Here is a 27,246-nt window from a genome sequence, read left to right as displayed (position 1 = left end):
TTGGTATTCTTACAGATGTGTAGTAGTATCTCATTGCAGTTTTAATTTGTATTTGCCTGATAGCTAATGATGTTTATTTGCCACCTGTATATCCTCTTCAGTGAAATGTCTGTACATAGGTCTTTTGCCTGTTTTCTAATTGGATTGTTTGGTTTTTTAGTTTGAGTATTGAGAGTTCTTTATGTATTCTAGGTACTACTCCTTTATCAAATATGTGGCTTGCAAATATTTTCTTCCAGTCTGTAGTTTGTCTTTCAGCCTCTACATGGTCTTTTGAAAAAGCAAGTTTTTTATTTTGATTAGGTCCAGTTTATCGGTCTTTTCTTTTATGGACTGTGCTTTCAAGTCAAAAGTCTACTTAGTACTAGATTCCAAATATTTTATTTCAAAATATTTTATAGCTTTATGTTTAAGTTAATGATTTATTTTGAATTAATTTTTTTTTTTTTCTGTGTGGCCTGTAGATAACCAGTTAGTTTAACACATTTGTTGAAAAAGATGTGCTGCTTCCATTGGATTACTTACTTTTTCAAAATCAGTTGGACATACTTGGGTTCGTCTCTTTCTAGGCTGTTTTATTCTATTGATGTATGTCTATCTCTTCATCAATACCATATGGTCTTGACTATTGTAGCTACATAATAAGCATAAACATTAGGTACAGTGATTATTTCCACTTTACTCCTCTTTGTCAGGATTGTTTTAGCTATTCTAGAGTCTGTGACTTCCCATATAAATTTTAGGATAAGCTTGTCTTGTTTACAAAACAGATACCTTCCTGATATTTTGATAGGAATTACTCCAACCTGTAGACCAGTTTAGGGAGAATTGGCATCTTTATTATGTTGAATTTTCCAGCCTATGGACCTTTCATCTCATTTTATTGTACTTTAGTAGACAAATATATTTCATATGCTTGTGTGTTGATTAGGAACTGTGTTTGAACAGAGTTGGTGGTTGATGGAAAATGTGGATTTTATGACGAATAAATAATCTCTGGGAGTTAGACATGACCGGAGGAAAATGGGTAGGTGGCAACTCAGAATAGCCATTGCCTTCAAGAGTTAAGAGTGTATCTTTTATAGAAGAATTGAGTTTTTTAGCTGTGTCTTAGAAGTGTTTCTAATGAAAATGGGTAAAGACTTTCTTCTTCTAATTCTAACCTAAATTTTCACCTTTACATTCTCTAATTTTGATCAACGGGCTTATCTGATATTTTAGGTTTGTCTTTGTACTTTCTCATTTCTGTTCTCCAGTTTGTGCTTTTGCCTCTGATGAACAGCTCCTTTCCTCATTTCTGTGAACTGGAGTTATATTCATCCATTAAGACCCAGATTAAATTAGATTTTGCCTTCCCTGTCTAAGCCATTCTGTAGTACTTAAATTTCATAGCATTATTGCTAGAAACATTTATTTTGACTCCCAAGTTTTGTATTGTCAGGTCTTACTTAGGTACTTAGTTCTTTGGAATTAGAAAACCCATTTTATTAGTAGCCCCTAGCCAAACACGGATCAGAGATAACACCCTAGGACTTTAAATTTACTGTTCTTTCTGCCTTCTCTAGGTCTTATATCGTTATATCTCTGCTCATATGTTGCCTTCTCCAGAGGACTTTCCCTGACTACCTTATCTAAAATAGGTGTACCTTGCCCAACAGTTGCTCTTCTTACCCTCATCCAGGTTTATTTTCTTCATAGACGTTATTTGCACCTGAAATGCTGTTATTTATTTGACCTAAGTTATGTGCCTAGTGAAGTAAAAGTTCTGTGGAGTACAGATGTGAATCTTGTCATTACTGTATCCCAAGGGCCTAGAATGTTGCCTGACGCTTACATTGTAAGATGTTCATAAATGTTAGTAAACCGAAGGAATGACTAGCAGGAGTTTCATTCATTAGAATGAACAGATACATAAATCAGAATGTTAAAATATTTTAAATGAAAATATTAATTTTTGTTCATGCCAGTTTAACTGAGTTTTCTTGAATCTACAGTTTTTAGTTAAGAAATAGGCCACATTCCAGGATTACTGAATTGTAATATTCTGGGAGGGAGGCCCTGGGCATGTGTATATGGTCAGAAGCTCTCCAGGTGAGCTTGTGCTTGGATCTAGTGAATCCTTATTACTGTCCTTTGTGGAGTAAGATTAGGACAGTTGATGTGGAAAGAGGTATTCTGGTTATTTTCTACTTTTTTCAGTCTATGGATAGAAGACCAGACCCAGTCAGTGACTGGCACTGCTGACACTGTTGAAAAAGCATGTGGGCAGACACCTATTTTGACATGATTTGCAGCATGGACAGGGGAGTATATACAAGGTTAACAGACTTACATTCCAAGTGATGGGGATTTGTTTAAAAACTTAACCTTATATTGATGTCTTTCTGAGCATATGAATGTGATGATTTAGGAAGAGTCCATTTAATGCTGATGAGTCTTAATTTTTTAGAAATGGATGCCTTCCAGGAATTATTTTCTGTGTACATATCTCCTTCTATTTCCTGTGAGACTAATCTTACAGGAATTTAACCTCCAACATGGGACTTACTATATTAACTTATGCCCCTCACTGTGATTTTGCCAGTGTCTGATAAGTATTTGCATCTGCTAGATACTCAAAAATGTGTTCTCAAAAAAATTAAAAAAAAAAAAAAAAAGAAATGTGTTTTCTAGGCCTTCAAAACTTTTGTTTCATTTTGTTCTGTTGTGGCTTTTAGCTGAATGTGGTAAATCTGAGGCAATAAGGGAGGAAAGGAGTCGAGCAGAAGCCTCATTATTGGAGGAAGAGTAGTGGATGAGTCAGACAAAAGGGTCTGTACAATTGCTGTGAGATTATGGACAAGCCATCTAATTTTTCTCTTTTTCCTCATCAGTAACTATGCTAAATTATCTTTTCTAATTTATAAGATTTCGAGATTCAAATGAAATAATAGAGGATATTGCTACTGTAGGACCAAAGGAGGGGTATAAGCAACCACTGTATGTAGCACAACCAACATTTAATCATGTTCTCCGGATATGCAGAATGAAACGGTGACAAAATGAATGTTTTCTCAATAGAAATCTAGCAAGGAAAGATTTTGTATGAGATTTAAAAATTGTTGATAGAATTTGATTTAACCAAGTGAGCAAAACTGTTTTTATAAGCTGTTCCCAGAGGTGCGGAAGTGGCCTTCACGTGGCTGATTTGGTGTTATGCAATGGCGTCTGCTGTGCCGCAAGTTCGCTTGCATAGCTTTAGGCCTAAAGTGAGGTCCTCTGTTTGATATGTGCCTTTCACTTTCACGGTGCTGAGTTGTCTGTTACTTATTATGGTTTGTTTAAAGTGATCCTGACTTCTCGTGGTATACAGTATATTCTCAAAGCATCTTCTGTGAAAATTACAGTAGGAGTATTGCAGAATATAATTTTAAACTTGATTCAAAAGATACTTAGTATCTTAGAGTGCCTTCATTGTGTAAGAAACACCTGTTATTATTTTATGTAAAATGTGTACTGAGAAAGTGTTTTGAGTTTTTTACTCAGTCTTTTTTTTTATTGAACTAGTGATGATTCTTTAAGCCCAACACTTTCATCCTTGTTATTGCCATTTGCCACTAGCCAACTTGCCACAGGAAATTACCTGGTTTACATTATCTCCCCCAATAGTCTACCTTAAAAAGCAGGTGGGACTATCTAAGAAAATGATGAAAAAGAACAATGAGGAGAGAAGAAGTAAGTCTGACATCTCAAAACCTATTAGAAAGCTATAAACAATTAAACTTTGCATAACTTGTGTAAGAATAGGCAGATGATTTAGAGAAGCTTAAAAAGAAATTCTATATATAAATTTAATATGTAACTTAGATATCTATATGTGTATCTGTTATAAATTAAATGAGTTAGTATTTATAAAACACATAGAGCAACCTAGAACTTCAAGATCACATTAAATATTTTAAGTTATAAAGGTTTTTTCCATAGATCAGAGGGGGGAAAAGGTAGGATTATTCAGTATAATTTGTTGCAACAAATTGGATGACTGGAAAACTTATACATGAAAATAATTGGGATCTTCCCAATCAATTAAAAGGTCGATTTCAGAAACAATCTATTTCAGGAAGTAGACCTGGGTACAAACATGGAAATAGATTCAACTTCACTAACAGACAGAGAAATGCACAACAAACCAAGATAGTGTTTTTGCAAAGTGTATTTATTTTTAAAAATTATTGTGTGCTTATACCTAATACAGGCATTGATGGATAAAATAACCACTCCATTGTTGGAATGAGAGTGATATAATGGTAGACTTGCTTTGGAAAGTGGCAGTATATGAAATGGATGAATAGGCTTTAATAGTCATAATCTTTGACTCAGTAATTCTTCTAAGAGTCCATTGTAAGGCAATAAACCTTACTGGCCACCCAGTATAATGTTTATATAAACATTATATAAAAGATAATCTTATCACATTGTTTTTGTTTAAAAGCAAAGCATTGCATAAGAATGGAAATTTATAAGTTTTTACATTTATAAGGTGACTTAAAACAAATATGTTCTTTGAATGGCCTGTTTAAGGGATTGTTCCACTAGGGCTCTACTTTCTTATATATAAAACTCTTAATATAATTTTACTATTAACTTTACAGACCCTTCTGCTGAGGAATTGAGAAAGCTGATGATGTTGCATGGAGGCCAGTACCATGTGTATTATTCCAGATCCAAAACCACACACATTATTGCCACCAACCTTCCTACTGCCAAAATCAAAGAATTAAAGGGAGAAAAAGTAATTCGGCCAGAATGGATTGTGGAAAGGTAAGTTTAATTTTTAATTAATAAGCTTTGAAAATTGGAATACATTTTATTCTATTATAGACAGTTACATTCCCTCTAAACTTAAGGGTGAAAAATAATTAATGTCTTAACACTGCTATACTCTCTGTAATCTGCCCTGGCTGGTTTAGCTCAGTGGATTGAGCGTCGGCCTGCGAGCTAAGTGTCGCTGGTTCGATCTTCCAGTCAGGGTACATCAGAGAAGGAAAACTCTGACTCCAAAAAACCTCCGCTGCCTTGCGGCATACCTCTTCAGGGGAAAGGCTAAGGGAGTAAACCCCGACAGAAAATCCGGAGCCGGAGTCCCTAAGGCGGTTTGACGTTGTAGTCAACACCGGCAACTCCTGCGGCGCACCTGAACCCAAGCTGTATCGACTCCGTCTTTCCCTTGGACCCTTCAGCTGCGAAGAGAGGGGGGGTCTGCTGCATGGGCAACAGCAGACCCTCCATATTACCCTGCCCAGGCTCTGTAGCTTCAGCGTCATCGCAAGATGTCGATTCAACACGGGAGGAGACAGATACCATGTCACTCCCGAGTCGGACTGCACAGCCATTCTTGGCGGTGCAGATAGACTCTGAAGAAGCTACACCATCGTCTCTCGAGACGGACGGCTGCCGACGACGACTCTCTGTAATCTCACATTGATAATTCAGGTGGCCATAGAATTTTACATCCTATCAGAGATACTACATTAGTGTTCTTGGAACCTCAGCTACCAGAAATTAGGGGCAGTGATTGAGGTAAGCAGCAGGAAGTGGTAATAGGAGGAGGTTGACTAATAAGCAAGTTATTCATTTGGCAAATATTTGTGCACCTGTTATGGGTTAGGCAGTGTTCCCTGATTGGAGTTGATTTGTTGTAAATTAGTGGTAGCCATTCATATTAGCTTTCTAAGTTTAAATGTGTCATCTGGAACTTTGGTGATGAGCCATAACTTAAGTGATTTGTATTTTGAAATAGTAGTATTATATGAGGTCTGTCTGGAAAAAGTCCAGCTATTGTTAATATAATGCGGATGGTTTGTGCAACATTTATGTAACCTGGCAGCCAAGGGGAATGGACTGGAATGTGCATGCATGAACAATGACGACTTCACTGTACTAGTCAGTGGGAGCGGTAGACGCAGTTGAGTGATCATGTATATACTGTGGCCATCTCATTCAAAATGACTGAATGAGTAGAGCAGTGAATCTATCAGATTTTGTGTTCAGCTTGAACACCCTTCCACGGAAACTATTTTGATGATTCAGAAGGCCACAAGTATGAGCAACTGGTGATAGACAGCTTCATCATGACAACGCACTTGCTCATGCATCACATCTCTGGTTTTTTTGGCAAAACATCAAATCACTCAGGTAACTCAGCCTCCCTACAGCTCTCATTTGGCACCCTGCGACTTCTGGCTTTTCCCAAAACTAAAATCACCTTCGAAGGGGAAGAGCTCTCAGACTGTTGATGAGATTCAGGAAAATACAGCAGGGCAGCTGATGGTGATTGGGAGAACTGTGTGAGGTCCCAAGGTTCCTACTTTGAAGAAGACTGAGATGTCATTGTTCTATGTAGTGTTTCTTGTATCATCTTCAATAAATGCCTCTACTTTTTGTATTACATGGCTAGTTACTTTCTGGATGGATCTTGTATATATGAGTGATTGCTAGATTTATGAAAGTTGAACATGAAAATATTAAAATCAATTTTATGAATAAATAGATTATAGATATTGTATAACTGGTCAATTTATTATTATGGAGTGGTCAGATTATTATTTAAAAACTTGTTATTTTTTTAGTTAGCACGTTTTATAAATTTATTCAGCACATTTAATATTGCTGAGTTCCTTTGTATAGCAGATGTAGCAGCACAGATTCAATGGAAGGCAATACAGAATGGTGGAAAAGCCTGTACTTGGGCTCTGAAGATACACCTGGGTTCACTCTGAACTCAGGAATTAAATTAAGTATGCCTTTCATCTTGTGTAACTTTGGAAAGAGTTATGCAGTCATTCTGAACTTCATTTCCTCCTTTGTAGAAGAAGGTTAATATCTACCTGCTGTGGTTACATGAGAATTAGAAATAATTTGTGCAAACTAGCACAACTCCTGGCACATTGTAGATGCATAATATGTAAGAAGTAATCATTTTTTAAATTTTTATTCTAAAAACAGCAAATATTAAAAATAAATTCCAAAAGGTCAAAAGGGTGTTTTCATTGTTTTTATTTTAAAAAGTTTTTTCTTAAATTTTACTTATTTTCAGAGAGAGAGAGAGAGAGAAACATCTGTCGTTCCACTTATTTATGCATTCATTGGTTGCTTCTTGTATGTGCCCTGACTGAAGATCGAACCCACAAATTTTGCATATCAAGATTACTCTCAAACCATCTGACCAGTCTGGCCAAGGCAAAGGGGCATTAAAAAAAATGCACGTGGTTTCCAGAAAGCCAAATATATTTAATAGATTAATGTTTTTTTAACCTTATGGGATTGTTGAAGGCCCATCCCTAGAACGTCTCACTGATTCTTTGTGCTGTGTCTCATGACCTAGCCATTGTCCATTCATTATATAGGGTCAATGAACACAGCCTTTAGCTGTGTGTCTCCTTAAAAAGGAATTGTGAAGTTTTCAATGTAAGAAGTTAGGATCATCCTAGAGTCAGCTGTATGTTGTTGCATACAGACATTTCAGTCCTGTCCTTGTGCTAGGGCTAGAATTTTGTGGTGAGAATATTTAGTTTGGCTTTGGGGAATGTGGGGTATCACCATGGACAGTAGAGTGGAGGTGAAAAGGAATCTTACCAGGTAGGACTTGATTTGCTGAGAAAATGGTGGTTTTAATGACAGCTGTTTCTTTTATACCTGCTCTTCCTTCTTGCCCTGAATGCAGCTAGAGAGGTAATATTGGGTTGGCCAAAATGTCCATTTAATTTTTTCTGTAAAATAAAAGACACATTTTTCATTTTCACCAATATCTTTATTGATTTGGATATTTTGAGTATGTCAGTTATCTTCTGCTATTGGCTTCTAGTGGGTAGAGGCCAGGGGAGCTGCTAAACATCTTCCAATGCATTAAATAGCCCCACAGCAAAGAATTATTTGGCTAAAATGTCGGTAGTACCAAGAAACTTCGCAAACCACTTTTGACACGTTCGATCAGTCACAGCACCTTCTCCATACACGGCACAAATCTTTCTTTCCTTTTTAGCATTTGAGTTGTGTTTTTAGCTTTCTTGAAATAATAAAGCATGATAACATAATATGCTGAAAATACTGTGTATCTTCTTCCATCTTCAGTATTAAAATGGCTGCACAAAAATTCACCAATATTGAATTTTTTTTTAATGCAGCTGATATGACAGCTATCACAATACAGTCTAACAATTGTTTGGAATGAAGTTAAAGACAACTAAGCACTACTAGAGCCATTGTACAGAAAAAACTAAGCAAACTTTGGCTAACCCAATACAATAGAAAGAGTAATTGTGGCAGTTGTAAATTTTAAAATTCACTTTAGTGGATGGCATTTTAGTTTGAAGTTAAGCTTAATAATCTTTTTAAGCAACTGAAGTGCCTTTGGGTATTGTAATTATATGGTCTGTTTGCTTAATTTTGTATATGAGAAAGCATGTCTAATAAGGTCAACCAATTTGCCCAAGCACAGCAGGTTTCAGAGTCTCGATTTTCTGACACCTATTTGGGTCTGCTCTTTGCCATTTAATTAAGCTTATTGAAGATGAGTTGGCCCATGTGGAAATGGATCATTCTGAGCATATTTTAATACATAAAACAAATGCCCAGTGTATACTGTGTCATAGCATGGAATCCTTTTGGTTAAATCAGAGCACTGTTTTCTTTCACGCTGTAATCTCAGTCTTGTTTATCTCTTCTCCTCAAAGTTGTTTTACTGAAATTTTATTATACTTAAAATTTTAAACATTATATTAGCTGTTGAATGGATGATACATGATACTCTTCTATAATTAGCTTTCTTATTTTTTTTAAATTTATTTATTTTTAGAGAAGGGAAGGGAGGGGATAAAGAAGGGGAGAGAAACATCTCTGTGTGGTTGCCTCTCTTGCACCCCCAACTGGGGACCTGGTGCGCAACCCAGGCATGTGCCCTGACTGGGAATCAAACCAGTGACCCTTCGGTTTGTAGGCTGGTGCTCAATTCACTGAGCCACACCCACCAGGGCAGCTTTCTTATTTTTAATTTCAGTAGTTTAAATGGCAACTACCACTTCTAAGTGTGTGGGATGATTTATTTGCTTTGATTAGAATCCCCTGGTGTCTGTGTCTGTGCCATGAAATCTGAGTCAGTGTATGTATACATGATTATAGGACCACGACTGCTAAGGGGCAGGAAAGGCCTGTGTGCATTAGTGTGAGGTATGAGATTATTTTACTGAAACTTCTACTTGCATATAGTATGACTAGTGATTTTCAAATTTTTGCCATACTCCTTTTCTTTAGACAGTTATTTTATTGACATTTGAAGTGTACAGCGGTTAATGAGAAGCTTCTGTGATTCACCTCACTGCCTCATCAAGCCATGGAGTACCATGGAATACAGTTTTGAAACATTGTCCTAAGTTGTGACAGATCAACATTTTTCTTATTGTTCACTCTGTGCTGAGTCCTTTTAGCATGGGAACTTGCCACCCTCCTGTGGTTAGGTGTTCATGGTTTTGCTGTGAGTGTAGAATGTGGTTCCCACTGGGTTGTCTAGTGGGAGTGACTGGTGCTCAGTAGAGTTTGACCTTTCTTTTTAAGCTCCCAAACTAGAATATGTTAGTACATTTGTCATATACTCAGATCCTCTGAAGATCTCACACTTCATATGGGCCAAAACTTTGTTTCTAGTTATATTCAATGTAAATATTAGAATGCTTATTTAACTCAAAACTTGATTGCTAGCCCCGGCTGGTGTGGCTCAGTGGATTGAGCGTCGCAAGTGTTGCTGGTTCGATTCCCAGTCAGGGCACATTTACTCGGTTGCATGTCAGGTCCCCAGTTGGAGGCGCAAGTGAGTGGCAACCACACAGTGAAAAAAATAAACTTGATTGCAACTTTAATCTCATGATTTTTTTTTTTCATTTCTCTTGTGTTTTTGTGTTCTGCTTCAGTTGATTCTTCATAGAAAATGTGCATGACTCTAACTTCTGATATAGATTTGACTTTTTTTAAAAATTACTCTTGGTGTCATTTCCATTTTTCTCTCACAGCACTACAGAATTATTCTAAAATTATTTTTACTTAGCTAACTAATCAACACATATTTCAGACTGCCCCCCACTGACTTGTAGATAATATTTCATTAGAACATATATTCTTGGTCTTTAGGAGCTAAAGAATGAATAGCCTACCTCTCAGTATCTATGTACAAAACAATAGGGGCTCTGTAGGAGGTATTTTCATTCCTGCTTATTTCTTTTTCTCAGCTCACGGTGTCTTGGTGAGTGGTTGGAAAGTTTTAGGTAATGGGGGTGGGGCAAAGAGACTTTTAATTTTGGTGCATAAAGATGGCTGTTGCTTAATGGCGTAATAGGCAAAAACAGCTCACTTTTTCCTTGGCACATTAGATTCTTTCTTGCTTTAAATCCACTTTTGAATATGGAAGAAGATAGATGGCTGAATAGGTGGGTGGGTGCACATACCAGTGCTAGATACTGTTTTTCTAATAGAGGATAACTGGGACATTGACTGGAACCATAAACACATTTGATGTGTGTGATTGTTTCCTATAAATAAAGTGCTGTTACTATAAGCTACAGGAGAAAGTTTGGATGGCAGTTAATGGAGTGGTGATTTTGTTGTATCTTAGTTTTTGTAAGATTTCCCCAAATCTGGTTATAACTGTCAGTGTAAATTCATTGTCAATTGATAGAAATAGGAAATAATTTAGAGAACTGTTGGATTCAAAGTTTTGTTTTAGAGATAACTTTAGTGGAGCAGGACCATAGAGCAAATCAAGAATTAAGACTCCTCAACATAGATGAATATTTTGCCTGCAGTTAATATGTGCCTGACCTGTTGTATACAATGTAAACCCTTTCATATATATCAGAATATATTTTCATTGTACAGTAGTACATGGAAAGCTCAGTATATAAAGAAACCATCTTTTTTTGGTAAAAGGAAGCTCCTTTTGGTTTTGAAATTTGAATTTCAATATTTGGCTTTTTTTAATGTAAGAAGAATGGTAGAAAATGCAGGCAGATACAGTTCCTTTGTGCTTAGGATGAGCAGTGAAATTAGAAACTATTAGAAATTAATCCCTGAGAGATCTTTTTAAAGACCTTTAAAAAATATACTTTGAGGTAATATTTCTGTCTATACATCTATAGATAAGTAAGTGGATAAGTAGGGATAATTAAGAGCAAATAACTGATGGGTAGTGGTTTGGGCTTCAAGTTAAAAGGATTTCTTGTCAAACATTTGTATTGTGCATTGGGATTTAATTCATTTTACTAGGTGTCTCTGAGGGTGTCTGATTTGAGACCTGCAGTATTTAGATTGGCTTTCTTATTTTGTATCAGTCTCCATGGATTTAATTATATGAGACTAAATTTGGGATGACATAGCTTTTGTTAGGAGTGGGACAAGATCCTACACCGTGAGTATAATCAGTGTTGACCATAGAGAGCACCTTTAAAGACTCATCACCCCAGCATGCTGTCAGTAGGGTGGGAGAAGCATGATAATAGGGCACTTTCTTTGTTCATTGCTCTTTGGTTTTACTTCAGTGTGCAACTGGCACATCAGGTGTGGTTTCGCTTTGTACTTATCCCTTAGTTATAGTTCTATATGATGAAAGGGTGGAAGGCTAAAGTTAGGATTCTACTTCACATATTAAGTACCTCTTCTTCTGTGGTAGGGGAAGCAGGTGAGATAATACTATAACACGAGAAGAGAGATCCATAGTCAAGCAGTTGAGACCAACTGTTAAAGGAAGAAAAATTCAATAAAGAATAAAGTAAATTAATACATGGTCTGAGTTTAGGATTTTGATTCTAATATTTGAATATAATTTGTAATCTTGATAAAAGTAATTTAGCCTGATAGTAAGTATTTAGGTAAATGAAAATTGAAATGGCATGGTATATTGTTTACCATCATAATTTAGTAGTGGTAGCATTTGGATACAGTTTAGGTACTTCGGGTAGAATTACTAAATACATATTGATATTACGTAAAGAACATAGTCATAGGTCTGTTTTTAGCATATATCATCAATTTGTTTTCCTATATTCACAATTGACTCAGTATTTTAAATTTTTGTTATTTAGTAATTTTTTCTTAAATAATTAAAATACGACTTCTGTAGTATACATTTTAGGTTTAAAGCCAGAGATGTGTTTAGAAATATTTCCTGATACTTAAGCAGCCTGTTTTAAAATTTGGATGTTAACATAAGTATATTGGTTGGCTATTTTAAAATTTTAAGTTGAAAATGGTGTTTTAAATGGTATAGTAACCATATATAACTCAATTTATTAGAAAGCAAAAATCTTTTTAAGACAGCTTAAGCAGATTAGTTTTAGTTCTGAAGTACAAAAGAGTAGATGTTTGTCAGTGTCAGTTAATGGGCCAGTACTACCGAGTATTGCAGTAATACTGGTGTTGCACTGGTTTTTACTGGTTATGTTTGATATGTGGTGGACATTTGGAAGAGGGATATATATGATAGTGTCTGCTCTCAGAGTTCATATCCTCAAGTGGCCCTGTCTCTATCACTCTTAACGCATATTAAAATAGTATGAACTATTTATTACTCTTAAAGCTGAGGTTCTTTTTTCGTCCCATTTTTTAAAAAATTTACAATTTTTCACATTTAATAGACCTGCCTAACATGAATTGTGGAAATTGGGAATCCTCATCCAATTAACTTAATTCTGGGAAAACTTAATATGTGAGATGGGACTTGAGAAAGTCTTATGATTATACAACTATTTGAGTGGAAATTGGTCAATATTAAAGCCAAGATAAAAATATTAACTAGTCAGACTACATGCTTGCAGTTTTTCTCATGATACTGTATAATTTTTTTTTTTTTTTCTCATGTAGGATTGTTAGCCACTGGTTCTTGAAATCTCAGTTGTACATCTTTTCATGGGTGGAATGTCATTCTTCAGTGCTGAAGTGAGATTATATTGTATTAGGACCACTAAGACAGAGGGGGAAGGACTAAGCTAAGAAAGATGGCTTGCTGGAGAAATACTCCCATCATTAAAAACATTGATTTTTTTATGTAGCTCATTACCCCAAGCATTGAATTCTTAAGTTGCTTTTACTTTTTGTTGCAGCATCAAAGCTGGACGCCTGCTGTCCTGCATTCCCTATCAGCTGTACAGCAAGCAGTCCACTGTGCAGAAAGGTCTCAACTTCAGTCCTGTATGCAAACCTGAGGACCCAGTGCCCGGTCCAAGCAGTAGAGCCAAACAGCTCAACAACAGGGTGTAAGTTTGTCCAGAGTGGGAACGCTACAAAGCTGGCTTTTAGCAGTGGTATGGTTCTTCCCCTACTGAAGATCAAAACAATTACATAAACTGACCATTCATCTCTGTTAAACATGCTAAAATAGGTGTGTGGGTGTGTTAATTAAAAATTATTGGTATCATGATAGCCTCTGCCCTTACAGAGTTCATATCTTCATAAATATGAGTTTTATAAATATAAACAGGAAAGGTTTTTCATTCATTTTAGATTCCCATGTTAAACTATTGGATCTAAAATTATTAGAAGTAAAATTTTCCATTGATTTTTCTAAAAGTAATTATTTCGCACTAGAATGTTGCTTTCTCAAAAACTGAATTAACTGTGCCAGCTACTCTTGTTATATGCTATGCATGGAAAGACAATTAACAAAAATGTTAACATTCCCAAGTTATTTTGAAAAATTCCAAATTCATAAAAAGTTTAAATATATAAATATTTTATATCAATGAAAATTGAGTTGATGACTCAAAATGTTATAGTGTTAGGGGTGAATCTAGAGTTTATTCATTGTGACTGGTTTTTAAAAATATATTTATTTAAGCTTTAATTGCAGTAATCCTGGGTAAGTGGATTTCACAATTAAAAGGTGTGTTGTCTTAACTTGTATATCAGTTGGTTCATTATCATCATCAGCCTTCTCCTTATTTATTAAATTGCTTGCTTTGGGAGTTAGATATATCTTTTCCAAAAGACCAGGAGTCTAACCTGGGAGGATCCAGTATCACTGCCTTCTGTAGTCTTTGTTGTTATTTGTTCTTTAACTTGTATTCATTTGTAAGCATATTCAGATGTTTTCACGTTACATAAAACTTAATTTTTTTAGTACCAGGAAGGTATACAACAAGTAATACTGGAAAACCTTTTTGAATACCTAACTTATTTTTTTCTTACCCACACTAATAAAAGTAGAAAACAGATATAGTAGTCTCCCCATATCCTCAGGAGATTATGTTCCAAGTTCCCCAGTGGATGCCTGAAACTGCAGATAGTACCAAATGCTTTACTATGTTTTTTCCTATGCATACATACCTATGATAAAGTTTAACTTATAAATTAGGCACAGTAAGAGATTAACAATAATAGTTATAAAGTAGGACAGTTATAACAATATACTGTAATAAAAGTTAAGTGGATAAGGTCTCTTTCTACTGTACACACCCTTATGATGTGAGATGATAAAATGCCTCAGTCATGAGGCTACTCAAGAAGGTGCACAGTGTAAAACCTGTGAATTGTTTATTTCTGAAGTTTTCTATCTAATATTTTCAGACTATAGCTGATTGTAGGTAACAAACTGTGAAAGTGAAACTGCAGATAAGGTGAACTACTATATGTGTTTTTTAAGATACCTTGTGGTGATTTTAGGAAAAATTTATCTATTAGATTTGCTTAATAAATGTATGTAATATGTTTTCTGATGATGTATTTCCAGTACAGCTACTTTATAACTATCCACTTGTTTAGCTTGAAAAACAGAATGTATATTTGCAATGTGTTTTCTTGCCAGTATATGCATTTCCATTGTTTGTGTTGCTGGTAAAGATGTAAAGAATCTTAATATTTGAGACACAGAAAAATAGATGTTAAGAGTTTTCTGATTTCAGTTTTGTTGCTTACTATGAACTTTATTTTTTGGTATGTTCAGTACATTTTACAAGTCTTGAAATTCTGTTATGTGACTTTCTGCTGCCTTGCTTTCTCTGTACTCAAGGGCCAGACTTTCTCTTATATGTAACAAATTAGGTTTTCTTGCCTTCCTCTTTTAATTGTTTCCAGTTGGTCTCTTTCCCTTTCACTGGCAGTGATCATCTGGGAGGACTGGACCTATACTCAGAGTTGGCTGTCGTATTCCCTGAGATGGTCAGCCAGAGCCAACCCAGAAATGGGTGGTAATGTTTTGTATCTGCCTCATGGGACTTTTCTGTGTATTTATACTGTCATTACTGATATACCATGTCGGTACTAGAATGAGGGACTTGAGATTAAACCTGGTAATACTGTGGTAATCTCGCCTATGCCTTTGTACTATATAGGGCACTCTTATCTGGAGCTTGAAATGTTATTAATGTCATGGACATTTCTAAGAAGGAGGTATTGCTCCCTAGTTCAGGTTTTTGTTTTTTTATTAGGTGATCCTTGTGAGTGCAAATGATTTGTCTTTATGACTATTACCAAGCAAACGTCTAGAGGAGCCAGGATGTGAATTTAGCATAACATTTGTCATAGGTCCTGCATTTATAAACCTGTCATCAAGAAACTGGGTCCAGATTGCCTTGGACCACCTTGGCGTCTAAGTGTGCTTTTCTTAGAAACGAAATGCCATTTCCCTTGTTAATAGGCTAGCTGTCCTCATATTTCTAGGTATAAATTGTACTAAATTACCCGTATGCATTGACCTGGTTCGATCTTTTTATCCAGTTGGGCAACAGTTGGCCCCATTAATGAATTAATGAATATGGTCTGTCGGTCTTGTCCTGAGTAAAACTAATACAGGCCTCAGTATTTGTAGCAGTATTGGATTTAATATGTTAAAATGCCTTGGGAGTTGTTCATATTGCATCAATTCAGCAAATACTCATTGACTACCTACTACACCCAGACACTGCTGCAAACTGGGTATTTAGAGTTTATAGGTTCCAATTAATTTTTAGTGGGAAAAGTAATTGAAAATAGTTTTGGATTTTTCTTAACCTTTAAAGGATTTCATTGTATATCTTTGGGGGGGTATCTGAATCTTTAAAATATATAGTTTTTTTAAGGCTGTTAATGTTCTAGAGTTTTTCTAGTTATCTTGCTACTTTGGTTTAGCAAAGAATTATCCTTTGTTGGAAGAAAAACAGTTAAAATTTGTGGCTTAATTTTCATGTTTTGGGGGGCTAATATCAAAATGTGTATCATCAAGACAATGTTAAAATGAAAAATTCTTTTAGCTTGAAAGTCAGACATTATTAACTTAAGAAAAAATTTTTTTCTGCTTTAGAAATCACATAATTAAGAAGCTTGAGACAGGAAAAGAAGTCAAAGTCAATGGAATGAACAGTTGGAATGAAGAAGATGCAAATTGTGATTTTAGTTTTGTGGAGCTGGAGCAGATGGTTCCAGGAAGGAAACTGAATGGACTTCCGCGTCCCAGAGACAGCCCTCCCGTTTTCAACGGCCACACTCAGAGCTCTAATGGTGCCTTAAAGACACAGGATTGCTGGGTGCCCGTGGGCAACAGTGTTGCCAGCAGGCTTTCTCCAGACCCTGCCCAGGAGGAGGAGAAGGCTGAGAAGAGCAGCCCCGACTTCAGAGACTGCAGTGTGCAGTTGCTGCAACAAAGCACCAGGAACACAGATGCTTTGCGGAATCCACACAGAACTAATTCCTTCTCGTTATCATCTTTGCACACTAACGCTAAAATAAACGGTGCTCGCCACTCCACTGTTCAGGGGCCTTCAAGCACAAAAAGCACTTCAGTACCTTCTCTTAGCAAGGCAGCGCCTTCAGTGCCATCCAGACCTTCAGACTGCAGTTTTATTTCCGATTTCTATTCTCGTTCAAGACTGCATCACATATCAATGTGGAAGTGTGAATTTACAGAGTTTGTCAATACCCTACAAAGACAAAGTAGTGGTATCTTTCCAGGAAGGGAAAAGTTAAAAAAAATGAAAACAGGCAGGTCTGCACTTGTTGTAACTGACACAGGTAGATACTAAAATTGTTTTCTTAATAAACAACCATGCTTGATGATTTTGTTCTTAAGCTGTCAATGTTTTTCTGATCAGTACTAAACTCTCATAATATAAAAGTCTTCAAGAATATCAGGTTTTGTAAGTTACAGTAAGTATAACAGGTTATAGAAAACTATTTATTGAAGTAACTTTTTACAAAATTAGATTTAAGTATGGCTACCTGAAATTTTTTAGGTGATCTAAACAGTAACAAGGTTCTCAATATTTATTCCTCGTGTAGACTTTGTTGGAAGTTTTGGACTACGTAAAACCTAACATTATATTCAGTACTTAAATTCCTGTAAGAATTAATTGGTTTCATAATAGTAACTTAATTTCTAAAAGTCTGCATCATAATGATTTTTTAAAAATTAATTAACATTGACGTAGTTGTTATAATTGCAGTGGTAAACTTCTAGAGATTAAGTATTTCCCATATAAGTTGATGGGTCAATTGGATTTTATTTTTTGATAGTTATTAAAAACAACAAAATAACAGGCTATATTTCTGTACCAGTAATCATAAATTAGTATCTGCTTTGAGGTTTTAGTTGCTTTTTGCAGATTATACATTTCTCACCTCCTAAGGGAAGGGATCTCTGAGAATATCTAATATTACCCTTTTATTTATAGCTCTGGAAACTAAGGTACAGAGAGAAGCTCTTGGTTCTGTCCTAGAAGGTGATAGAGCCTCTACATGTGGGCTTTTTCTGTTAAGTTTTGCTGTTTGATGTATTCCTAAATGCTTTTTGTTGTTTCTGAAATATTTCATAATAATGTTATAGGTATTAGATTATCTTGACATCAGCTGTGGCCTTGTAACCTAAAGGTCATTTAATTTTGAAAGCTTCAAAGAATTTTTATGAATTAGTTCTGCAAGTGAGAATAAAACGAGAAATTTTTATATTGTATGAAAGCATTCAATAGGTGTTTGGTGTATGCATTCTGTACTACTAGAATGTTTAAAGGCATTATTTTGGGTTGTTCGCATTTATTTGTATAATACTTTTATATAGCAGAATTATTGTTAAAATTTATTTTATAAATCATTTCTCAAGGTAATATAGAGGGTAGCAAGAAGTGCATGGCTTTGGAGTTAGATAACATAGCCTGACCCAAACCTTGGCTCTGCTGCTCTCAGGAAGCGGGACCATGGGCACATCAGTTCACCTCTCTGAGCCTCAGTTTCCTCTCTGCAATGGAATGATAGTCCATGGGGCTCACCTGGTGGGGTTGTAAGCATAAGGAAGGTAACATGAGCAAAGGCTCAGTGCTTTGCATAAAGAACTCGATAAATGCTTTTACAACCACAGTTTAGTAAATAGAGTGATCTGAACCTTTTGGGCAGTAAATGTAGAGTTTTTGGAAGACTATGATGAAGTATAACTTTTCAGTACTAGTATTCTTAAATCTACTAGAGGAAAACTGCTTTATGAAATCAGAACTTTTTACAAGCTCAGGGTTCTTATTTCCAAGACAGTGTGCCTTGGAGGACTTGAGAAAATGGTAGGAAGAGACTTGTGTGGAGGGTAAGGGTCTGGCTGTGGCTGGATTTGAGTTAACGTAACCCCCATAATGCTCCCTCTGGTTTGAAGGATTAGATACCAGGAGAGAACACTCACCTTTATCTCCTTGAAAGTGGTATTTAAGCTTTAGAGCTGATTTTTTTATAGTATTTAATGGCATAAGGAGAATTTATACACAGATTCTTGCTTATTAAACTTTTAAAATTATGTCTGTTTAGAACAGCCATGTTGTGGCTTGTGGGCTCTGAAACAAGACTGCTTGGGATTGAATGCCAGCTCAGTCTTGTATTGGCTGTGTAACTTAAGCAAGTAATTATCTGCAAAATGAGCATGATAAGATCACCTATCTCGTAATATTGAAATTCTCACATGTAAACCTCCTACAGTAGTGGCTAACACCTACCAACTACTCAGTAATAGGAGCAATTTTTATTGTTAATTTATCGAGACTGTTTGTAGACTGCATGGAATAGTGTTCATCTACTTAGCTCCATGTAACAGTATGAAAACACCTTTATACATTTGTCTAAAACAGCACACAGAAATGTTAAGATAAACATTTAAGCAAACTTATAATGTGAGACCTTATTAGAATATAGATTAGGTCTTTTCACAATTGATTTTAATTGTTCGGAAGCTCAGTCTGTATCTGAATTACTTTTAGAGGTAAAGAAACTGATATTTGCCTTTTCTTGAGGTGATAGGAACAATCTAACATTACTGTAAGACTTCTGCTTGTAAGCATTTAAAAACTTAATTGGAAAATTAACTAGACCTGTTTTTTAATACTAAAAATTAGTTTGGGGTTTGAACATTCTCTTTTTCCTTCTAGGAAATATGTCAGTATTGAGTTCATCCAAACATCAGAGCTGTATAATGCATGTTGATATGGATTGCTTCTTTGTATCAGTTGGTATACGAAATAGACCAGATCTCAAAGGTCTGTATTCTTATTTATGTTTTCAGAAAATCGATATATTGTTATAAATATATATTCTCAGGGATCACATCTTTTTAAAGAAATATTAATAGTTTTCCTTGGCAAAACCAATTCCTACTTCAAAATTTTCTGGACTCCATTATCATGAAAAGATACAGGAAAACTAGGAAAGTTTTTCTCCTTATAGAAATCATCAGATCTTTAGGAAGAACTATTCTTCAGTTGAAGTCTCTGTCATACTAGACTAATTTAAGCAGGGACCTGCATTGGGCATTTTTCATATTTTTAATCTATATTTCCTATTTAATAAATGGGAATTTTATGGTAGCCTATGTCTTTGCAGCTTGGATCGCTGCCTTCTCTTGAATAAATAACTATCCTATACATAGTAAACATTCTAACTCTTCAATTGTAATTTTGTGTTACTGAGTATCACTAAAATGTGTTGTCATCTCCAGTCTTTGTTTTAATGGAATTTCAGATATTTGTGAGCTAATCGGTACTTTAAAAAAACATTTATTCTGGATTTTCCAGTGGTTCTGTGTGTCTGAGATGTGACATTTTATTCAGAGTCAGCTCTTAAGGAAAACACAAGGTTGCTGGAGTTAATACCAGGGCGCCATTTTTGTCACAAGTAGTTCCTGCTTCAGCTCTGAAAGGAATACTTAAATGTTAAAGAATTGATTTTAGCCCATGAGTTGACTTTTTTGATCGTTGTTTATTTTTGTCCTCACAACAAATGCATTAATATGTGTCAATTAATTATGCTATTGCTTTAGAAGTTATAGTTATCTTGTAACTTAACATATGCCAGGAGGTGAAACATGAAAATTTTTTATAAATAAACCAGAAACTGAGGACTATATACTCATCATTTGATTATATAGTAGGTCAGATTGTGATTCCTCTGCATATATACTTATTTTTTGTCTCTTGCTGTAAAATTAGATTACTTTAGATATTACCCTACTTTTTTGATACCAGAAATATTAAAAATCTAGATTAGCTAGTTCCTTCTCTACCTACTCCTCTAATCTGATTCTAGGATCTGAGTTGCCTATTTTCTAACTGTAAGAAACCAGACAAAAAACATGGAAAGCTAGGTGATAATGTTGCTTTGAAGTTGAATAAGTGCATCTGAATTGTCAGTAGTTTACTTTTGGGGGTGTGCTCAGAAACTGAAATGATTTGTGCATGGTGATTGATAATTTAAAGATAATAGCTCCTTTATGGATTAATGCCTAAATAAAGCTAAAGAAGAAATGTCATATTTTAAAAATCATTTGAAAACTTTTCCTTTAATGTTGTCAGTATTAACATTCCTGTAGTTAGGTTTTAAAATAATTTTATTCTTTTCCTCACAGGAAAACCAGTGGCTGTGACAAGTAACAGAGGTACAGGAAAGGCACCCTTACGTCCTGGAGCTAACCCCCAGTTGGAGTGGCAGTATTACCAGAATAAAATCTTAAAAGGCAAAGCAGGTACAAATAATGAGCTCTCTTTGAAGTCATAGTGCTCCTGTTGAAGACTTCTGGATTTTGTTGTTGGTATTATTGTTAGAGAAATGAAAGCAGAGTTGAAATAATTAGCTTTTTCATTTAAGTGTTCATAGGTGTCAGTGACACCTTAAAGCAAAATCTGAATGTAATAATAGCAATGACTGATTTATAGTTGTGCTTTGTTGAATTCGATGATATTTCCCTGGGACAGAGAATGAGGAATATTTTAAAAGTTTTGACTAGTTTGTCGTGTATAAATTTAGATTAGGGAGAAAACTCTTGGACATTATTTTGTAGAAGCCACAAGACTCGTGAGTTAATGGCTAGTTGTTTGATCACTGATTACAGTCAAGACGCTAAAGTTCATGCTGCTAAAGAGTTGTATGAGGCAGTGGGATAATAAATAGTAGGATTTTAGTTTATTGGGATAAGAAGATAAATACCAGCAATCATTCCCCATATCTTCGTTGAACCTATTTCATATGAGAAACATTTTCTTACCTCCCTGGCTTTAAAATTTTGTCTATTATTAAAATAAAAATTAGAAACTTATATCAATCACAATACTATTAAGATTTTCCTGTTTTTATTTTCTCATGAGAAATATTTGCTTAGAAATTAAATTTTTTCACATTGATCAGTTTCCTCATCAATGTCTGCAAAGCCAAAATTTTTTAAAAATTAGTTTGTCTGAAAAATACTAATCAAAAAGAAAAGAAGAACAAAGTGGGGAAAAAAAGAAAAATGGTAATTAGAAAGTAGTCAGAAATTAGCTTTGCAGTGGAAAGGAAGGTGTGCAGTTAAATTTCATCCCAGTTATTTCAGGTCCCTAAGTTTTCAGTTATAAAACCTTGGGTTTATTTTAGCAGTGATCTCAGTAAAATTAAGGCCAAAGGAAATCTAGTGGACATCCCTGAGGACTTTTTTGGGATTAGTCTTTTTGTTGGTCGTGGTCATTTATTTACCATGGTATAAGTAGAAGAGAAAATAATTGTAGATACATCTTTATGCTTCATGTGTGTCTGAATTTTCCAGATTTCTTAAAGCTTTTCTTGGTCTTTACATCTTTTAAGAGATTTTTGATATTGTAGCATTTTGGGTGTTATAAGTAGACTTTGAGGTAGCTAATATATTGAGCTTACTGAGATTTAGTTGTATTGCGGTATGTGATAATGTGGGTAGTTTCTTAAGTATTGATAGTATGGTTTTGTGGTTTCCTTTATGTATTTTCTGTGTGGTATTATTAAAAGATGAAATCTTAAGTTCTAGAAAACAAGTAAGTAGTTTAAGGAAATGCACAATACTTGTCACATATTGGGTACTCGGTATAAAAACTTACTGCATGAACCTTGAAAGAAGGAAAAAATACCATGTGCATTCTGTTCAGTAACATCTCTCAGATACTTAGCGCTCAGTTTCTCCAGCAGGTAGAATCTTGTGTTTGCTGCACACGTCCTTATTTTAGCAGTCTGCATCTGGAATTTAGACCTCAGCAACCAAACGTTTCTTAGTAGCAGAAAGCCAGTCCTAGTCCTCTTACATCTTTCCTTTCATTCACAAATGATCTGACCATAAACAGTTTATTAACAAAATACTTAACTGTCATTGGTTACTTGTCTTCTTCAGTTTAGCCACTGGATTTTCATAACATTGTAATGACCTTTTATAATTCAAGTCTCTCCACCTCTAGTGTGGGTGGTAAATTGGAAAGTAAATATTAGGAGAAATATAGAAATTTCAAAACTCAAAAAAATATTTTCCTGTATGCTAGAAAAGGTGAAAAAGATACTTTATATTTTATAGTCATTCTCTTAACTTCACGTCATTCGTTTTTATATTCTAAGCCTTTTGACCCATTAAGACCTTAACCAAATTATTTGTCACATATAAAGTAGATAAACTGTCTATTATTACAAAGTTTGGTTGCAACTAAACTTGCACTTAGAATTTGTTTTATCAATGCCTTTGTTCTTTTCCTTTTTATTTCCTGTCTTTCTCTGGGCCCTTATTAGTTATGACACCAAATTTTAAAATATTGAGGAACAAGTTAGGAATTAAAATCTTTGGCTTCTACACACTAGCTTTTTAAAAACATTCAGTTCTAATGTTTTGACTTGTATATCTAGGCAAAGTATTCGAACAAGTAGCATGCCCTTGTAAAAGCTTTAGTTTCTTATTTGTCATATTCGGAAAATCTTTTGTCTAGCAGACAGTGTAAACAAGAGCTCTCCCCATCGTGGCTTCCTTTTGTAGCTGCCTCCTGAGTGTGCTCAGCGGTGACACTGGTCATCGATGACCCTCATTATCTGGAATCTGTTCATACTTGAGATTTCATGATTGGGCCGTTTACCCTCCCTGGATTCCAGGATACAGATGTTTCCTATCTTTTCAACGACTTCAATGTTCATTCTGAAGAACAAAAGTTTTGAAAATCGTATTAGCCATAGATTTATTCTCAGCGATTTCTTTTTCACAGACTTGGGTCCTGGCCTCTGATTTCTCCAACCGTTCTTCCACATTCTCCATGTGCCCGTCTAGTTTGTCAAGTTTTGATGAGCAGTTCTCTACTTTGCCCTCCAGTGAGGACAGTGTGCCCCTGCATTTCCCCGAATCTCCCTTGAAGGAACTCACTCTGCTGTTGGAGGGACCCACGCAATCTGCTGCACTGTGGACAAGGTCAGCCAGCCCGGCCCAGAGAAACCTGAGGTGCTGCCTCTCAGGCAGGGCCTTGGGAGCGCAGGGACCTCAGACACTGTTCTCCCCTCAAGCATGATTTTATGTAATTTCCAAGATGGGTAGCTTAGATAATTTAGTCCTTCAAATATATCACCTAACTCCCCAACTTTTAATGCAGAACTCACAGTTATGCCTCTGAAAGGCAGCTGATTGTGGCTGTTCACGCTTCGACCTTTTTTTTTTTTTTTTTTTTTTTTAGTGGCCTCTTGAACTGTAATACTCCTAATTCTGAAATTCTTAAAAGATTTTTAGCTTAGAATAATGGACTTTTAAAGCTGATATCTAGTCCTCTTAAGATCCTTTAGGAGTAGTCTGCTCTGCGTCTGTCTTAATTTGTCATACTAGAGCACATTAGTCACAATATATTAGAAATCATAATTCAAATTATATACTCTGCTGTTTTTATTTTTGGTACAAATAGGACCTGACCTCACTAAGATGCCAGTCCTCAGAGTTGAGTTTGCATTTGTGTTATGCATGTATGGGTGCCGGAAATCGGAAATGCTTGTATAGGTTGCATAGTCTATTAAAAGAGGCTGACCTCTAGAGTCAAACCAGGAAGAGTTGTTTTAGCCCACAAAGCCAGGCACTTTGCCTGTTTTTCTGGTGGTGCTTTAAACTTGGCTGATTTTTTGTGGAAATTATGTCTCTAAAATAAACTGAAGAGAAATATTAATTTGTGAGTTATGTGTTGGTACAGTGTACTCAGAATAGGTTTGTCTAGAATTAGCTCAAGTGGTGTATCTTGGTCTTGGTTTTCTAAAGGTGTTTTTGTTCATAATAGAGCTATAGATGAAACTGTTTTCAGAGCATATTCTTCTTGGAACTTAATATTACCCAAGAGACCTATATAACTGAAGTTGTGTTTTAATATATTTCTCAATCGCTAGGGAAGCTGAAGGTGGTCTGAAGGAAGTGAAGTGGCTTTAGTTTGCAGGCTCCCTAGTCTGTGTGCATTGATAAAGCTATCCATTTGGTTTGGGTATGAAGCACTCTTTGTGAGCTGTACTATTTAGACTAGAGTTGCAGTTGGTATTCTGATGACACTTGAATGTTTTTAATTGAACATACATTGTTAAACCAAAAGTAGAATTTCCTGAAAGGGGGAATAATATTGTGAAGCTGTTTTACCTGATGTGTTTTCAAAAGAAAAATCTTAAATTAAGGATGAAATCTTCTTTCTGGTATGTGACCTACTAAATTATTGTTTGATCACATGACTTGTAGGAATTTGATGTTTGTTGAACATGTTAATTAGCTTTAAGTATTACAGATAGTTCTTTTAGGAAACAGCAAAGAACATTTAGAGAGATTTCTATTTTCCATTAACTGTTTCTGTTACAGAAAGCTACATAATCATTTTAGGGGTATAGGAGGGGATTCATCTTCCTGTCCATCTCAAGAGTCTGGGTTCAGGGAATATTTTATATTTAGCTTTTGATATATATTTTTTTATTATTATTAAAACAATACTTTTAATTCTAAGTTTATCTGACTGCTGGTGAAGAACTTTATGGAAGCAAACCATTTTAGCATTATAGATTTTCCTCTATTAAATAAGGAGATAAATAACAATGGAGAGAACTATATTTGGAAATTACTTAACTTACATATAAATTTACTTTTTATTTATAAATTTATTTGTATAAGAAAGGAATGGAAAATATATTTCTTGAATGGAAGTTAAGGAACACCAGTTTTTTTTAACATATAATCTTAAATTTTATTATTTTTAAAGCAGATATACCAGATTCATCACTGTGGGAGAATCAAGATTCTGCACAAACTAATGGAATTGATTCTGTTTTGTCAAAGGCTGAAATTGCATCATGTAGTTATGAAGCCAGGTATGTAGAAATTAACTGTGTTGTAATAGCCAGGGAAAGTTAATTTATGTATTTTTTATATGATATTTGGAAGTGGATTCAGACAGCTAGTCGGGCATATGATTTAAATATGTTATAGCCATGTTACAGTAAGAAATGTTTCTCACCTTGATTCCTTTGGGTTTGTTTTTTTTTTTTTTTTTTTCCACTTCACAAATGCTAGATAACTTTTTTTTTTTTTAAGATTTTATTTATTTATTTTTAGAGAGAAGAGAAGGGAGGGAGAAAGAGAAGCATCAGTGTGTGAGAGATACATCAATTAGTTGCCTCTCACACGCCCCCAGCTGAGGACCTGGCCCACAACCCAGACATGTGCTCTGACTGGGAATCGAACCGGCAACTTTGGGATTTGCAGGCTGACACTCAGTCCACTGAGCCACACCAGCCAGGGCTAGATAACTTTTAATAAATGATTTCCTGATGAATCCATAGGCCCTACAGTGCAAACCAAAAGAAATTGGGCACTGTCATTTTTAAACTATTGTCTTTTGAAGCATGTCATTAAAGAATTAGATACTTCTGAATGGAAGAGGGCATTACATTCATCTACTCTATTCATTCCTTTAATAGCTAAGAAAATCCCTTGTGATTTAAACCCTTAATAAACAGTGTCTTTTTAAAGCTATATTAAAACTTGATTGCCTATTAAGTTAGAAGTAAATAGTTGCATACTGAGTTACCTAATAATCTCGCTTAAAATTGCAGTGTTCTCAGCTTGTTGGCACCAACTTTGTGTGTTGATCTTTATCTTACAGTAACCTTAAACCCTAATTACAACTGGCTCTTTCAATACAAGAAGAAACAGATACTACACACACACGTGTTTCTCATATTTAAAAAAAATTAGTCACTTAAAAATAATTTTTATAATAGTTATAAAAGTAGGGGGAGTAACAGTGAATCCATTAATTAAAAAGAGCAGTCTTTATTTTTTCTTTTCTGATAACTAAACAGAGATTTTTACCTTTATAACACAGCAGGCATTCACACATTGCTGGCAAGTGTTAAAGTATTTAATTTAAAAAGTATAAAAGCAGTTAAAAGTTTTGTGTTTGTTTTGAGAGAGAGGTTAGGTAGCATCTTCATGATTTTGTCATTCATACTTTTTATTTTGAGATATGATTTCAGGTGTACATCATAATGATTTGTTATAGCTAACATTTTTTAGTCTTGATTAAAATTTGGGGTTATTTTCCCTGGCCGTGTGGTTCAGTTGGTTAGTGTCGTCCTGTGCACCAAAAGGTTGAGGGTTTGATTCCTGGTCAGGGCTCATACCTAGGTTGTGGGTTTACTGCCCAGTTGGGGCAAGTACAGGAGGCAACCTGATGATGTTTCTCTCTCACATCAATGTTTCTCTATCTTGCTTTCTCTCTCTCCCCCTTCCTTTTTCTCTGAAAATCAATAAACATATACTCAGGTGAGGATTTTTAAAAATTGGGGTTAATTTAAGCACGTTTAATCTGAACAAAAAATTTCAGCTCAACATCATCTAGCCAGAATAATTTGTTTAAAATTTTGCCAATTGTGTTATAAAAAATATATTTAAGTTCGAAGCATCATATATATAAAATTATAAAATATTTTTAATTATTTTCTACTTGTGACATGTCAAACTTTTACTCCCAGGCTAAC

General features: G+C 35.1%; 1 protein-coding gene across 2 annotated transcripts in view; it reads left to right on the top strand.

The window, feature by feature from the left end:
• The window catches only part of REV1 (REV1 DNA directed polymerase), an 80,148-nt gene that overhangs the window by 19,901 nt on the left and 33,001 nt on the right, over positions 1-27,246 (top strand). The window contains exons 4-9 of one of the 2 annotated variants that reach the window (XM_090281784.1): positions 4,632-4,800; positions 13,122-13,274; positions 16,295-17,001; positions 19,386-19,493; positions 20,858-20,974; positions 25,470-25,575. In XM_090281784.1, the coding sequence (XP_090137910.1) occupies positions 4,632-4,800; positions 13,122-13,274; positions 16,295-17,001; positions 19,386-19,493; positions 20,858-20,974; positions 25,470-25,575 (1,360 nt within the window). Of the gene's footprint in view, positions 1-4,631; positions 4,801-13,121; positions 13,275-16,294; positions 17,002-19,385; positions 19,494-20,857; positions 20,975-25,466; positions 25,576-27,246 lie in introns of both variants that reach the window. The other variant, XM_090281783.1, reaches the window with a different exon arrangement.

The sequence above is a fragment of the Furipterus horrens genome, unplaced genomic scaffold (genome assembly GCF_987537825.1).
Source record: "Furipterus horrens unplaced genomic scaffold, mFurHor1.1.pri manual_scaffold_6, whole genome shotgun sequence".
Taxonomy (NCBI): Eukaryota; Metazoa; Chordata; class Mammalia; order Chiroptera; family Furipteridae; genus Furipterus; species Furipterus horrens.
Note: the sequence above shows the minus strand (reverse complement) of the source record. Positions and strands in the feature narration are given on the sequence as shown.